The sequence below is a fragment of the Lepus europaeus genome, chromosome 5, assembly GCF_033115175.1.
Source record: "Lepus europaeus isolate LE1 chromosome 5, mLepTim1.pri, whole genome shotgun sequence".
Lineage (NCBI taxonomy): Eukaryota > Metazoa > Chordata > Mammalia > Lagomorpha > Leporidae > Lepus > Lepus europaeus.
In genome coordinates this window covers 25,689,098-25,705,663 of record NC_084831.1, presented here as the reverse complement: position 1 = coordinate 25,705,663, position 16,566 = coordinate 25,689,098, and the positions used below count along the sequence as shown (strand labels likewise).

Genomic DNA, 16,566 nt, shown 5'->3' with positions numbered 1-16,566 from the left:
GCAGGGTGCAGGACAGGGAGGGTGCTGGGAGGGGCTCACGGAGACAGTGCTGAGGTGTTTGGCCTGGGGCTGGGGTGCCTCCTGGCCCCGAGCTCAGCAGGTGGACCGGGCAGCCAGGGGCCCCTGGAGGACGCCTTCTTGTCCCAGGGATCTCGAGTCTGCAGAGCCTCGGTGCTGTCTGTGTGTGTGTGCGTTAGTCCTTTCCTTCTTTACTATAATGGAGTGCCCGGGGCAGGCTGCTCACAAAGAAAAAGTCGTATGTCGTTCACAGTGTGCGAGGTTCAAGGGCATGACGCTAGCATTGGCCCAGCTCCAGTAAGGGTCCTCCTGGCTGTGTCACGTCAGGGTGACGCCAAGGGAGGAAGTGAGTGGGGCAGGGCGGGCTCAGGCTTTTAGAACAGTGGCAGGAGAAGCACCTTCATCTCTTTCCAGGGCACGCCCCCAGCTGACCCAGGCCCTCTCACTAGGCTCCGCCTCCCAGTGCCACCCGCCTGGGGGACAAACACAGCCAACCGCAGCAGTGCTGTGCCATGGGCAGCCCCAGCCCCGGGGCCGGGTCTTCTCCCCACTGCCTCGTTGCCATTCTCCCTTCACTCTGTCTCCGCCCTGTCTAGCCGTGGGCCTGAGCAGCTGTCCAGAACCCGCTGTGCCCAGTAACGGGGTGAAGAGCGGCGAGCGCTACCTGGTGAATGACGTGGTCTCTTTCCAGTGCGAGCCGGGCTATGCCCTCCAGGTACCTCCCCCTCCAGACACCCCCAGGGCAGGAAGCAGGTGTCCCCTGGGATGCAGTTGGCCAGCCTTGCACCAGCAAATCCTCAAAGACCAGGGAACAGACCCCAACCTTCCAGGGGCCCATCATCCCCTCCTGGAGCTGTTCATGCAACAGAGAAACTTGGCTGGCCTCGAAGAGTTGGCAGAAGCCCACCTCAGAAGGGCTCCTGCAGACTTGGATGTGATTGGACCCTAGGAAAATTTAATTTTCCTTGAAGGTCTTGAGGGAATTTCGTAATTAGAGAAATCTCACAAGGAAACCTTCAGTAATGAGAATTCCTTAGTAATGGTTAGAGTGATTGTCCTGCCCAGCCCTCTCCCTCTGCTTCAGCTCCCATCCCACAGCGCGTCCAGGTGCCTTTGTGTCTCTTGTTCCTCAACACGAAGCCCCGAGCAAGCCCCTGGTCCAGGCTGTGTGTGGGGTTGTGCTGGTGGGCAGCTTAGCTCATCCCTGTTCCTGACGCCCCCAGGGCCACGCGCACATCTCCTGCATGCCGGGGACCGTTCGGCGCTGGAACTACCCTCCTCCGCTCTGCATTGGTAAGAGAGCCCGGACCCCGTCCACTCAAACCCACGCCCCCAGGACTTTGAGCTCAGTAGCCTATCGTGCAGTTCAAGTCCAAGTCGATCTGTTGCAAGTCAGTCCTTGGAGACCCCTGTTTTTGTCGTCACTCAAGGCTGTCATGACTTGGAGACCTCTGCCCCCAGGCTTGCCCAGTGGAAAACGTCCTAGTGACTGCTCTGGCTCCAGATAATGCCCCAGGTCCCAGGTGGGGTTACCAGGGACTTGGGGCTTCTGACTTTCTGTGAGACTGAGAAAGTGAAAGGCTGAGGGTTCTGGGTGAACTTGGCTTGGCTTTGTGTCCTAGCCTTGCTGAGCAGTGATAATGAGATCGGCGGAAACAGGAGAAGACGGGGCGTCCACTCCAGAAGCCTCTGGTCATGTCAGGCAAGGAGGAAGCGAGCGTTGACTGAACGTCTATTGCGTGCAAGGCTTGGAGCTCCTGCTTCCTCCCCATGGCTCTTTGGAGGAGGAATCGGTATCCTCTATTTACAAATAGGAAGTTGAAGGTGTTCAGGGGTGGAAAAGAAAGTGGCAGAGTCACGAAAGGAAACCCAGGGTGCTCGGATGTCCAGCGGGTAGGAAAGAGCCCCTCAGAGCAGGCCTGGGATGGGAAGCGAAGTGATCTCCCCAGGGGCCAGGTTCGGTCCTCTGCAGAGCAGGTCAGCAAGGTGACTGGGCTCCCCCCGCAGTGTCCTGTAAAGGCCCTGCCAAGCCATCGCATCGACAGTGGCAATGCTGTCTGTTGAGGTTTGCTGGGTGTGGCCGCCCTGTCGCAAGTAACATGCAGTGTTTTCAGAGACACACACAGACAGACAGACCAAGCCCCCATCTGCTGGTTCACTCCCCAGAGGCTGGCAAAGGCCAGCACTGAGCCAAGCCACAGCCAGGAACCTGGAGCTCAATCCAGGCCTCCTGCATGGGTAGCAGGGGCTCAGTGACTTGAGCCGACACACAGTAGGCGTGCAACGCCCACCGCCTCCTTCCTTCACTGTTTGTCTCCATTGGAAGAGTGGCTCAGGCAGTGAGGCGAGGGAGACCTGAGGGACTGTGTGCCAAGTGCTGGGGCCTGGAGCAGCCCCACCCCACTTTTCCTGCAGGGGCTGGGTGCAGGGACCCGCGAGGGCCATCGTCAAGCCCGAGAGCCCCGCTCCCGGATCTGTGGACTCCTAGCACCCTTCCCTGAATGCACTCACTCGGTTTGGCCTGGGTGTGCAAAGGTTTTGCAGGGCCAGCCCTTTGGATTCTGAAAGAGCTTTGTGACTCAGGAAAGTCAGAACTCGCTGCTGTGAGGGGGCCTCGGACGACCGGCATGGCCCAGTCCTAACCCTCGGTCTCGCCTCCTTGTCACAGCGCAGTGTGGGGGAGCAGTGGAGGAGATGGAGGGGGTCATCCTGAGCCCTGGCTTCCCGGGCAACTACCCCAGCAACATGGACTGCTCTTGGAAGATCGCACTGCCCGTGGGCTTTGGTGAGTCTCAGCCTGCTCAGGGAGATGGGTGCTCACGCCGCGCGCCCCAGGCTGCAGCAGCTGTGTGCTGCTGTCCCCACCGTAACCCCGGCCAAGTCTGCAGGGATTCTGCCTCTGTGTCCTCGCCCACTGCCCCCTGTGCCATCGTGAGACTCCGTGGAGAACGGCAGAGATGAAAGTATGGGGGAGGGGAGGAATCTTAGGGACTTCCATTATTATCCCTCGAGCAGGGAACTAAAATCCAAGAATGTGGAATGAGGAGTTACTCAGGGATGGTTAAAAAAGAAAAGAAATAATAATCTATGTTACAGAGACCGAACCTCAAGTTTTGCTTTGAACTCCCCATCCGATTTATCATCCTAATTAAATTGAGCCAAGGTCAATATGAAATTGAGTTTGCATTCTTCATGCACACATTCCAGCTGGCTGGAGATGGAGAGGTGGTTTTGAAGGGGGCAGGAAGGAAAGGGAGAAAGTGTGCCGTGCATGGGGGATGGTCCAGTAGGGAGGGCACTGAGCCAGTGCAAAATCTGATGGCTAGCGATGCACATATTCCCTGGGAACGTAATGCAACCCTAGACATATCTGGTTGGAGGAGTAAAGGCTTTGCACTGGCATGGATCCAAAGGGCTGCACACGGAGACCACCCTGGCTATACCGTGGAGCTTCTGCATGGGCCCTGGTCTCCCAGCCCGCATCCCAGGAGGCTGAGGCATGAAGAGGGCCCCTTTTGTCCTTTGCTCTACAGTGTGGAGTGGGAGTGTGCCTTCGGGTTCTGGAAGGGGGAAGCAGCCTAACTGGGCTTCTCTAAATCTGGTTGGAGGGGCAGTGAAGGTTGGGGTCTTAACGACCAGGTCCCATCTGCCAAAGGACACTGGGCATACCGTGATGACAGCTTTGGCAGCCTTGGGAGACTCCAGATCCTGAGACACTGAGGAAGGGGTTGTCTGGGAGACCCTTTAGTTCTGCATGCAGGCTGGGGGCAGTGGAGCCTCCGATGATGGAGGGTGAGGAGAAGGCGGTATCTCAAGGCCAGTGAGTTCAGAAGGGAGGGCTGCTCTGGGTAAGCCGTTGTGTTCAGCCACCAGCGTGCTGCATCTGTAAGTCCTGGGGGCTTAAGCAAGCTCTGGGGAAGGCACTACTGCGGGTTCCAGTCGCAGCTGCCAGAATCCTTTGATTTCAAGCAAGTGTTGGACCACTCACCAGGCCTAGAACTATAGCCCCTGGTTTCCTTGTGTAAAGGGCCCCTGCATTTACAAGCTGCTGCCACTAGGTGGAGGTCACGGGCCAGTCCATTTCACACATTTCACAAATTCAACCTTCAGTAGCCTCTTGGATGGGCCCTCAGGGCCCCAGGGATCCTAGTGTGGGGCTGGAAAGCACAAACTCCATGGGTGATAGGTTGCAAAGAGGCTCACTGCAGAACTACCTGCCATCTGTAACAGGGTCTGCTCACTAAGAGTGACTTGTACCGTCAGACACTCACAAGATGGAGTTAAAACAAATGAGTGCTAGTTTTTGTATAGTAATACAGTGCCATGCATGTACGTGTTTAAAACCCAGAAACCCCAATATATATTTCGGAATCTACACCCAGGAGCTGGAAGGATGCCTTCCAGACTCATGCAAGGGGTAGTGTCTGTGGAGGGACGCAGTGGGGTGGTGTGGAGGGACGCAGTGGGTGGGACAGGGCAGGAGACAGAGGGCCTTCAGCCCTGTACACCAGTACAGCAGAGAGTGGTACAGATTGTGGGTAATTTTGCAGTGGTCTTCACACCTATCACACACGCAGCCTGTGCTTTCCAGCCCCACACTGGGATCCGTATTTAATCAGAGACAAAAAAAAAAAAAAAAAAAGCCCACACATGTGTTCATTCTGAACCAGATAGAAAGCAATAGATGAGCACATTTTAAGCATGACAATTCCCCTGCGAGGGCACTCTGTGGATCCTCAGCGACATGCTAGTCCCCGGCGTTAGAGAGTCCTCCCATGGAGGCGGCACCCTCCTGATCTCATTCACACACCCCGAAGCCTCACACGGCTGGAAGGCCTGGCAGGTGCCTGGGAGCTGCTGTCAGCAAGCGGGTGAAGATTTTTCTGCAGGTTTTTGCATAAACATCCTAGTGGTATTCTATATGTTATTCTGCAGCCAATTTTCACAATTAATGTATTGTAGGTATCTTCCCATGCTTAGTAAATGTATCTCTTGAATAACGTGTTCCACAGTAGTCTAATTTAGAAAAATCTCATCAGTAAACACAGTATGATATTCCCACCTCCAAAGAGTACATGCATTTGTACTTTTAAGGGTCTAATTGGATCCATGTAAGCTGTCAGGTTGCTAAGTCTAGATTAACCCACGGAGACCCCGGAAGCACCTGCCTGGGACTTGGAAGGGAGTAGTTGGGGTAACACATGTGCTGCAAAGCCTTATGCTTCTGGGTTGTCTTAAACAGCCTAGAAAATGTGACTGTTGGATGTATGTCTTCTGCCCTGGGCGGGGTGTGTGTGTGTTATTTTTAAGTAAAGAATTTATTTAAGTGAAACTGTCTTTCTGCTGATATTAGATGAAGTGTAATCAGAGCAAGTGTTAACCCTGAGCTTTGTTCCCAATAAAACACAAAGCACTTGGGGCAGAGTCTCTGAAATGACCAGTGCCTTTCCTTCTGAATGAATAATGGACTCTCCAGTCGTGCCTGAAGACAGGATCCAGAGCGGGGAGTGAGGAGTAGGGACGCGGGCTGTGGCGGGAGAGGCCAGGCCAGGCGGCAGAGTGGGGCTGGGCTGCTCTGGGCACTGGCTGCCTTTGTCTTGCTCCCAGGAGCTCACATCCAGTTCCTGAACTTCTCCACCGAGCCCAACCACGACTTCATCGAAATCCGCAATGGCCCGTACGAGACCAGCCGGATGATGGGCAGGTTCAGCGGCAGCGAGCTGCCCGGCGCATTGCTCTCCACGTCCCACGAGACCACCGTGTACTTCCACAGCGACCACTCCCAGAACCGGCCGGGATTCAAGCTGGAGTACCAGGGTGAGGACGGACGTGCCGTGGGCGCCTTCCTAGCCCGCCTTCGTGTGGGCAAGGGAGATGGCAGGGAGGGGGCGGCAGGCCCCATGGTGGCTGCATGCCCTTGGCCACTTGTGCTCCTCTCAGCCTCTTCCAGAGGGGCAGCCTCCAGGCTCCACCCCATGGCCGGCAGCTGTCCCCAGGCAAGCGGCCGGCCAGCCCTTCTCACCGCCTGAGCCATCAGCCACTTCCCCCAGGTCCAGTGGTGGAATTCGTCCCTCTGGGTCCTTCCCTGGCCACAGAGCTCCTCCCGTGGCAGCATCAGGGGCTCTGTGAGTCTTGGGTGAGGCTCAGCCACCCTCGCTGCGACTCTGCCTTGCCTGAGGGGAAACCCTTACAGGCCACTCTCCTTCCCCGGGAGGACCCTCCCCCCACCCCCGCCCCGGGCTCCACGTCCGTCTCCCCTGATGTATCCCTGTGCTGACTGATGAGCCCTGTGTTCTCAGCCCTTCCCAGATTGTCCCACTGCCTCTCTTGTTTGTAGACATCTTTTCTGATACTAAACACGTCCTCGTTAAAAAGGAAAGCGTTGCAGATGGGTTGAGTGCACCGTGAGTCGGCTCAGGCTGTTGTAGCACAACTCCATGGCTGGGGTGCTGATAGCTGTGCTTCTCCCCGCCCTGGGAGCTGGGAAACCTGAGGCCAGGCAGGGTCCTTGTGTGTGTTGGGGGGGGCAGCACTTGGTTCACAGGTGGCCCCTTCTTGCTGTGTCCTCACTGATGGAAGGAGTAGAGCAGCTCTCTCTGGCCTTTATTATTATTATTATTATTATTATTATTATTATTATTATTTTGAAAGAGAGTGAGACAGAGGCAAAGAGAGAACTCTTGTCCGCTGGCTCACTCCCTAAATGCCCCCACCAGCTGAGTCTGGGCCAGGCTGAAGCCGGGAGCCAGGAGCTCCATGTGGGGCTTGCACATGGGTGGCAGAGACCCAGGCACCTGAGCCATCACTGTGGCCCCCGGGGTGCACACGAGCAGGAAACGGCTCAGAAGCAGAGCCTGGACGCAAACCCAGGCACCCAGGATGGGACTTGGGTGTCCGCAGTGGTGGCCTAGCCACTTCCCCCAGTGCCCACACCCAGGCCTCTTGTTTAAGGAAGCCAGTGCCACTCACCCTTCAAGCGCCCCTCCTCTAGACACCTCCATGTGAAAGAGGAGGCCCCAGTTACAGATTCTGATGGGACAGAAACGTTCAGGCCATAGCGACGTCACGGGAAGACAGAAGCCTGTGCGGAGATGCCGAATTCCAACGATGCAATATTTATTTTATTTGAAAGAGTTACAGAGAGGCAGAGAGGAGAGAGTGAGAAAGAGAGAGAGAGAAACAGAGAGACAGAGAGAGAAAGAGGTCTTCTATACACTGGTTCACCCCCCCAGCTGGCCACAACAGCCGGAGCTATGCCAATCCAAAGCCAGGAGCCAGGAGCCTCTTCTGGGTCTCCCACACGGGTGCAGGGGCCCAAGCACTTGAGCCATCTTCCACTGCTTTCCCAGGCCATAGCAGAGAGCTGGACCAGAAGTGGAGCAGCCGAGTCTCACAACGGTGCCCGTATGGGATTCCAGCACTGTAGGCAGCAACTTTACTTGCTATACCACAGCGCCGCCCCCCGCCCACACAGTGTTTTAAAGTGTGCACTGTGTTTGAAATCCTCTCCATGCCCACTGCAATGTCTCCCTGCAGTACAAACCCACCTCATCTCCCACAGGAGTCTCCCTTTGGGAAAATTAAGGAGCCGCTGTTCTCAGGGTCATTTTTGTCCCCACAGGCCCCGCCTTTCCCTTGGAACCCAGGCACCACCATTACTGATGTCACTGACACTGTCCCCTCTCTCTCAAAAGCCTGGCCCCTCTCCTTAAGGCCACACCTGGCTGTGGCAGGGGTCTCGCCCGGGCCGCTATGTACCACCTTGGGGCCACGTGTTCCTCGGGGAGGCGTCCTTTAAAGGTCCAGGCCGTCCTATTCCAGCCATTCCTCGAGCAACAGGCTCCCTGCTTCCACTGGGGTGCCCACCACCCACAGCCCTAACCCCCTGACAGAGCCATGGCTCCCCTCGGGCCCTGTTCTTCAACATGCCCAGCCAGCTGGGTGACTTCATAGTGACACCTGCCGGGTTCTTGCCATACAGCCTGCCCTGGGCGACAGCGAGTGGAAGCACCACAGCTGCCTAGAGATGCGATGGTTTCTTTTAGTGGTGTTATTGCCTCTGATAGAGGCATCCCCTGCTGGGTGCCGCCATTTGGTCTCAGCTACGTCCATGGAGAATCCTTACTGTGGGAATGTCCCAGCTCCTTCTGCTGCTGGTGTTCTGTGCCCGATGCCTGCCATGAAGGCTGTTCCTTGTCCTGTGGGCCCCGCTCTGCAGCTCCATTGGTGACGTCCCCGATAGGGGTGGCCTCAGCCATTTCATATCCTGGCATCTCCTTTTGAGTAGGGCTGCACATTCTCATGGAAACAGATCTCTGGATCCTCCGAGGGGCTGGCTGGAATGACAGGTGCACACTCCTGCTGGCCCAGCCGCCCTCTTTGAAAACTGTCTCCTGTCCCAGGTTCCCCTGCTTTCCTCCCTGAGAGCTTCTGAGTTCTCGGAGTCCGAAAGCCCTGTCCGCCCACTGCTGCCTTTGCTTGTGGCCTTGGCCCTTGTTGTAAAGGTTAAGTGCAGTGACCAACACAGAAGACCCCAGGCCACTGCCTGGCCCCAGGAGCTGCTCCAGAAATAGCAGTGGGATCTCGGTGGCTTCCAGAAGTGGAGCCTCCTTTCCCCGTGGAAATGCCGATGGTGGGGCACTTCGACTGAGCCCTCCCCATGAGCAGCTGCTGTGCCAAGAGCTGTGCAAGTGCTGCCCTGCGTATCCCCACAATAACCACTTTATAAGTAAGAAAACGGGGGCACAGCAGTTGAATGACTCAGCCAGCATCTACAGCTTTTAGGAAATGACCAAGGTCCTCCAGGGTCCAAGTCTCAGTGCTTCCCCACTGTGCCAGGTCTCCCCAGCTCCTGCATTCTGGCTGCAGAAAGATACTGGGGGAGGATAAAGCCGCGTTTTTTCCTGTACTCTCCTAGCCTATGAGCTTCAGGAGTGTCCAGACCCAGAGCCCTTCGCCAATGGCATCGTGAGGGGAGCCGGCTACAATGTGGGACAGTCCGTGACCTTCGAGTGCCTCCCGGGATATCAGCTGATGGGCCACCCCGTCCTCACGTGTCAGCATGGCACCAACCGGAACTGGGACCACCCCCTGCCCAGGTGTGAAGGTATGTCCCTCGCTCACCCTTGGCCACTCTCCCTGGGTGGTCACACCGTGCACCTGCCTACTCCAGGGGTTCTCTGGTCGGTCCCATTCTCACGTGAGTGTGACCCAGGCTGGCCGGGGAGGGCATCCTGGTGACAGAGCACTGGGCCAGCACCGGCAAAGACCTAGAGGGACTGTAAGCTGGGGGCCCACTGAGGCAGCCCTTGGGAAGACCCGCCTGGACAAGCTAGATGTCCCCAGTTGGAAGGGAAGGCTCTACATGAGAGTGAAGGAGGCAAGTGCTATGCTGAGTCCTGGGGAGGTTGAGAGAATCCTGGCACCTTCCCAAGGGAAGAGGAGAACGTAGCCTTTTCCTAACAACTTTCTTGCTCCTCTGGTCGCTGTCCTGTGTCCCGCATGGGTCTGGAGCCAGCTGTTGGCACTCTCCTGAGTCTTCTTCCTTAACCAGAACCTAGATGGAAGATGACACGGGGTCATGCCGCCTCTGCCCCAGTCTGCACACCTCAGCCCCGTAGGCCCAGCATTTTTCTAGAGGGGAGGCTGGGCAGGGCCGATACCCCAGAAAGAGAGATCTCAACCCTGGAATCAGATCACCGGGCCTCCCCCTGCACATCCCTGAACGCCCTGAACAACTGGGACCTCGCTGATGGCTCCCTCACCCTGAGGAGCACCCAGCAGGAACTCTCCGTGGGAAGGAAGCTCTGCGTGCAGCTCTGGTGCTAGTGCTGGTGCTGGAGGTGAAACGTCCGCTGAGTTCCGGACTTCCAGAACCACCCTGTGCTTGCGCAGTGGATCATTCCCGAGTTGCTGGTGGGGGCGTGTCACGCCCTTCCCCCTCCTTGTGTGCCGTCTTCCAACACAGCTGGTGAGAGAAGGGAGCAGTCTGCTCTTCTTCTAGAGGCTTCTTCCCTTGGTTTCTTTGACACCAAAGTTGCTTCTCCAACCACAGTTCCGCCTCTGCCGCCTCTTGTGGTCATCTCATCCTTTGCCCCTTTAGATGTTGTTTTGGAGTTTCTTCCCTTCTCTTCTTTGCTCTCACCCACTTCCATGTCCCCCAAATGCCATCTTGATCCCCTGTCCCTGGGCTGAGACTCCCCCTGCGTGAGGGGACTGCAGAAAGTTCGAAGTGCACGCAGTCAAGGGACCTTCTAAACGTTCTCAGGAAATACAGCTCATGAAAACACTGGGCGTGCCTCTCAGAATCTCTTTCCACCGAAGTCAACTTATCTTTCAATGCCACTTTCCATGAACTTTTCCAAGTGCCCTTGTCCGTGCGACGCTTCCTAAATACTTCCACTCCCTTGAGAGGCATCTGCGTCCCTGTATATTCAGAACGGACCTTCTCATCCCGGCCTCCGCTACGCTGAAATGCCTGCCTAGTGATGAGGACTCCGGCCGCTCGCCCCTTCGTTTGCTCACTCCCATAGTCACCAAGTGCTGCCTTCTGCATCCTAAGTGTCTTTCAAGTGCATCCGCTTCTTTCTCTCCACTGCCTCTACCTTAACCCAGGCCACCAATGGTCTGACTTATCTCTGCTGGCTTCCTCCATGGGCCAGCTTCACCCAACCCAGTCTTAGGTTCCTCAGTGCTGGCTTCTCAGCGCAGGGAGAGCAAACCTTCAAAACTGCCAGTGTGGACTCCATTCCCCCACTCAGAGGTCAGCCTGGGCAGCTCCTGGCTGCTTGGGGTAAATTCTAGACCCTCGGGGCAGCACACTGTGGGTCTCAGGACCTGGTGCCTGCCTACCTCTCGTCTCTGCTCTCACAGACCCTGTGCCCTACCTAAGCTGAGATGCCCTCCATTTCCCCAGTACACCAGGCCATCTTGCCTCTGGTTCTTGGCACCTGCTGCTCCTTCCTCTTATAAAAACCAGCTCTGCTACCCTCACTTAGCCCTCATCATCCCTCGGGGCTGTGTCTAGATGTGAGCGCTCCCAGGGACCCTTCCCTATGCTCACACACAGAGGAGAACCCCTCCAGAAGCCCTGGGACATTGCGCACCCATGACCTGCCTCACCTTGCCTTTTGCCTACTGCTGGGTGCATGGCTGGGTGGCAGTGAGCTGTGAGTGCCATGGGACAAAACCAGAGCCTCCTGCTCCCCACTGTCGCTCCAGGCCATGCCTGGCCCCATGCGGGTACTCGGCACGTGTGTGTGTGTGTGTGTGTGTGTGAAGGGGGGGCGGGCCCATGGCACCACTCTCAGGAACCCTGTCCTCTGCCTTTTGCATGGAGGCAGCTGGGGTCCTTTCTGCCCAGTCCCATCTGCCCACCCTGGGTGTCTGCTTCACGCCCGTCAGCCAAAGGCGCTCCTGACTCTGGACCAAGGAACTTGGGGGTTTTCTTGCCCAGCATCCCTGGTGACTGCATCCCAACACTGTGGGCTTTCAAGGCCTCTGCATCCCCCTGCCCAAAGCTCCATCAGACTGAGCCCCAAAGTGGGCGTTGCCTCGGGGGAGCAGGAAGATAAGGAGAGGTGGCCTTGTCTATGTGGCAGGTGCAGGGCTGGGCGTTCAGCATCCGTCCCTCGCCTCACAGCCACCACGGTCCTCTCGGGCCCATATTCCAGGTGAGGAGATAGAAACTCAGATTGAAGCACTTGGGGCGTCATCGGGTGAATAGATGGCTCTGCTCCAATTTGGCCCTGACTCTCGCCTCTCAGAAGCCTCAGCTCGAAGTCAAATCCACCCGGGAAAGAGCAGATCAAAGAGAAATTTTCCTTTCCCAAATCTCTTCCTGACCTTTGCTTGTTCCCATCCTGGAAGGCAGAGGGGAAAGCTTGAGCCGGGTGCTTCCTTCTTAGGTCTCTTCCGTGCCAGAGAGAGAGGGAGGTGGAAGGAGGGGCAGGCCCACAGGGCACCTGGCAGGTGGGGTCTCCCCGCCTCCCCAGCAGGGTGCTTTGTGCTGGGAGCTGGGATTTCGTGGGAAAGTCCAGTGCGTTCTGGGTGCTCAGCGCGTGCTGTGCTCTCTCTCCACAGTTCCCTGCGGCGGGAACATCACCTCCTTCAACGGCACTGTGTACTCCCCGGGGTACCCCCAGCCCTACGCCAGCTCCCAGGACTGCGTCTGGCTGATCTCTGTGCCCATCGGTCATGGCGTCCGCCTCAACCTCAGCCTGCTGCAGACTGAGCCTTCCGGAGACTTCATCACCGTCTGGTAAGGCCAGGTGACACGCGCCAGCCCCTGTGAGAGGAGCATATCAGGAGCTGTAAGCCGGGCTGCCCCTCCGAGCCAGAGCGGAACAGTTTCCGAGGACGGCAGCCCCTGGGCTCCAAACGAACATTCGCAGCCAGGACTCCTCACAGGGAGGGGCAGGGGAGGAGCGGCTCCCAGCTGGGCCACCTGCTGGGGCCAGGGAAAGCCCAGTGGGTGTGTGGATGCAGCAGGCATGGGTGCTTCTCTCAGTGTCTCCCCATGGTGCACGTGCCCAGGATAAGCTGTCCTGAATGATGGGGGCGGATTTGGTGGAACCTGGGGAAGGCCCATTGGTCATCTCATGCTGACACAACCTTGCCCAGCAAAAGTCCCGTTCACAATGCAGAGGCTCTCTATGTGCGCCGCCCAGCGTGGCAGCCACGAGCCACAGGCGGCGACAGAGCACTTGGCTGTAACTGGAGTGACTCATGAGCTCATGGTTAAGCTTTACTTAAGTTTAATTCCCATGTGGCTGGTGGTGACTGAACTGGCCGGCCCACTGAGCAACAGTGATATATCATGTAATTTAACTTTATAATGAGGATATGAAGTATTGGTTGATAAGTGCAACTTCTTAAACAGGTTTTTTCAAACCGCTGGATCTTTGGACATACATGTAATTTTTTAATTAAGATTTATTTATTTATTTGAAAGGCAGAGCTAGAGAGAGAGGGAGGGAGAGGCGGAGAGAGAGAGAGAGAGAGATCTTCCATCCACTGGTTCACTGCCCACATGGCTGAAGCATCCGGAGCTGGGCTAGACCGAAGCCAGGAGCCAGGAGCTTCTTCTGGGTACAGAGGCCCAAGCACTTGGGGCATCTTCTGCTGCTTTCCCAGGTGCATTAGCAGGGAGATGAATTGGAAGTGGGGCAGCTGGGACTCAAAATGGTGCACATATGGGATGCTGGTGCTGCAGGTGGCAGTTTATCCACTACACCATGGCACTGGCCCCTACATATGTAATTTTTAAATGCGTTTGTGTGGAGGTGACTGCCACTAAGGAATTATCAGGAGATAGTGGGGTTCTCCTCCAGAAATTCCCAGGGCTGAGTAACTCTAACCAGACTGCCCTGGGTTGATTTCTAGCTTGGATTCAAAGCAATGGCTGCAGACCGTTGGGAGGGACTGAGTGAGGTTCCAGGAAGTAGGTCATTTGCTCAGAAAGGCACCGTGGGTTTATACTGGGGGACAAGGAAATGGGGCTGCCGTGGAGAGCAGCAGAAGGGTCTCACAGCCATTCCATGCCCTGCCCTACCACTGCTTCAGACCACAGGCACCAGTGGCCCTGCCCCATGGCACCTGCCTTGCCCCAGGAGTCCCCTGGGGAGGCAGGGCTGCTGGAGACCAGGTGAACAGGAATCAACCTGAGGTTCTCCAATTCTGCCAACTCTGCTGGGAAACTGAGTCAGGAGAGTTTGAAGAAAGGTGTTTGGAAATAGCATTGGGTACAAGCGGAGTCCAGCTCTGTCTCAAGGCCACCGATGGATGGGGTGGGGGCTGGGCACAAGCAGCAACATGCCACTGCCTTCTGTCCTCCACATAGGGATGGGCCACAGCAGACAGCGCCCCAGCTCGGAGTCTTCACCAGGACCTTGGCCAAGAAAATGATGCACAGCTCATCCAACCAGGTCCTGCTCAAGTTCCGCCACGAAGCGGCCACAGGCGGGATCTTCGCCATCGCCTTCTCGGGTCAGTATGGGCACCCGGCCTGGAGGGAAGGGCTCATCCCTCAAGTCGAGCTTAGGCAGGACTCCTGGCTCCACTTCCCACAGGCTGTGTGACTTGGAGGCTCTCGGAGCCACCGTGTATCCCAGGGTTAGGAGAAGAGAACATGTGGGTCCGTGTGAGCCCTCCCCACGCAGGGCTCCAACAGTGCAAGCTCCCTGCCTCCTCACGCTACTGGGGCCGGGGGGCACCGGAGGCTGACCCTTGGTGCCAAGCCCAGGCTTTCCTGAATCCAGGCTGTGCTGTCTACTTCCCTGTGTCCCAGCTTGTCCCTGCGCACCTTCTAGAGGGCTGTCCAGGGCCTTTGCTGACCTCACAAGGAGAGAGTTTTTTTGGTTTTGTTTGGTTTGGGGGTTTTTTTGCACAAGTGAAGGTGTGGTGATTTCCAGAAGGAGAGCATGAACTATTCATGGTGGGTTTGCCTTTGTTGGAAGCCTGTCTGCTTCTTAGAGTCCAGAGTTCTGGACCTGGACATTTCCCTGTGGTCTATCATAGCAGATGCTGAAGGAGGTCCTCTGCAGGAGGGTGCCCGTCCATGGGGCGACGTACGTGCTTTGCAGTGGACAGAGCCTTGTGTATATTTGGTGTGGCCATCAAGAAAGCTGGATTATTTTCCAGTCTCCACCACAGCCCAGGCCTGTGTGACCTTGTGTGACCTTCTCCCACTCGAGCCCCTTGGCTCCTCATCTGTGGGGTGAAAGGCTTGGAGTTTTCAACTTCTCAGAGTACAGTGAGTTATTGAGGTGCAAATCGTCACCTCCATTTCACAGAGGAGGAAAGCGGGGCAAAGGAAGGTTCCAGAAGGTGACCTGAATGGTGTGGATAGAATTAGGAAGAGTGCACCCCCCTCTCGGTTCTGCAGTGGCTGCTCTGGTGTGACCTACAGTGTTAGTGCCTTTTGCATGCCTCTATTGGAACTCAAATGCATTCAGCCTAAGCCCATGGAAGAGGTAGCAATAGCGAAACACAGGAAGAGAGGATCAACAATGTGAAGACCATAGGCGGCTCCAGCCACCACTCCCAGGAGCTGTGGCCCAGGGCAAGTGCAATATGGAGCTGGAACCCGGCCTCAGCTTCCCTGCCCCTCCTCCTGGGCACCCCCGTCACCCTCATGATGGAACCCAGGCTTTGGAAGAATTCCATTTGACTTCCTGTGACTTTCCTGCAGACTGGACAGGTGGATTCAGACCTTGACTCTGCCACACGTGAGCTCTTGCCTTTAAGTCTTTGATTTCACGTTTCTGAGTCTCAGTTTCATTATCTACGTATCTGTGTTTTTAAGTATTTTTTTATTTTATTTGAAAGCCAGAAGGAGACACAGGCAGACAATAGACAGAGACTAAGCTCTCGGCCTCTAGTTCCCTCCTGAAATGCCCACAATGTGGCCCAGGAACCAGGAACTCCATCTGGGTCTCCACTGTTAGTGGCAGGGACTCAAGCACTTGGGCCCTCACCTGCTGCCTCCCAGGGTATACGTTAGCAGGAAGCTGGAGTCAGGAGCAGAGCTGAACTTGATCTAAGCACTCCACACAATATGGGGTGTGGCTGCCCCAAGCGGCATCTTCACCACTAGCCCAAACCCCCACCCCAGGATCAGTGTTTAACCTCACACAGTTACGTAAATAGCACATGGGCACCCTTAGCTCCAGGCACGGAGTGTAAAAGGCACTAAGTAAATGACAGCTTCAGTCGCCACCACCATCACAATTAGTATTCTGCTGATACAGCGGCAGGCTCAGTGTGAAGTTGCCTTGGTGCTAGGCCAGTGTTCTTCTTCCTGCACCTGAGCCCTCACCTATACCGGGACCAGGTCAAGGAGGCTCCACACAGCTGTGGCCATCCTTGTCCACATTCCCCTAAGTCAGCATCTCCATGAGAGCAGCCTGTCTCTGGACGCGACCTGGGCACAGTGCCCCTTCCGCCTCTCCAGTAGGTGTGAGGCCTTTGCTATGGCCTGAAAGTGTGTGTCTTCCCCCACCCAAAAAAAACCCCATGTGTTAAATTCCTGCCCCTCATGATGCTAATGTTAGGAGGTGGGGCCTTGGCAGGTAGCTAACTCAATGTGACAAGACAGCTGTCCGTGAACCAGTAAGTGGGTCCTGACCTGAATCGGCTAACGCTCTGTTCTTGGACTTGACTTCACAGCCCCCAGAATTGTGGGAAGTACACTCAATTGTCCGTGAGTCACCTGGTGTCTGGAAAGCTTTCATAGCTGCCCAAAGAGATGAAGCCCTTAAGTGGCAGCTCAGGCCGTAGTCCAACAGCTCAGTGGTTGAGGGAACAGGCAAGGGCCTGGGGCAAGAGAGAAGCTACTGCTGTGCCCAGGCCAGGCCAGCAGGCTCCACAGGGAGAGGCCCTGGGCCGCAGGATGAGAGGCCAAAAGAAGCCCATTCCGTGGCTCAATCGTGGAATGTCTCATTCATATAGAAAGTACAGGTCCCATGGATGTAATGGAAGGGACACCCTCACCAAGCCCAGTGTTAAGACTGCCTGGGACCTGGAAGCTCTTGTTCCTTCCTCCCCTGC

General features: G+C 56.3%; 1 protein-coding gene across 1 annotated transcript in view; it reads left to right on the top strand.

Annotated features, from left to right (window-relative positions):
• The window catches only part of CSMD2 (CUB and Sushi multiple domains 2), a 615,632-nt gene that overhangs the window by 505,403 nt on the left and 93,663 nt on the right, over positions 1-16,566 (top strand). Inside the window, exons 38-44 of the mRNA XM_062193240.1 lie at positions 615-733; positions 1,242-1,311; positions 2,687-2,803; positions 5,626-5,835; positions 8,936-9,124; positions 12,100-12,277; positions 13,859-14,004. Of these exons, the coding sequence (XP_062049224.1) occupies positions 615-733; positions 1,242-1,311; positions 2,687-2,803; positions 5,626-5,835; positions 8,936-9,124; positions 12,100-12,277; positions 13,859-14,004 (1,029 nt within the window). The remainder of the gene's footprint in view (positions 1-614; positions 734-1,241; positions 1,312-2,686; positions 2,804-5,625; positions 5,836-8,935; positions 9,125-12,099; positions 12,278-13,858; positions 14,005-16,566) is intronic.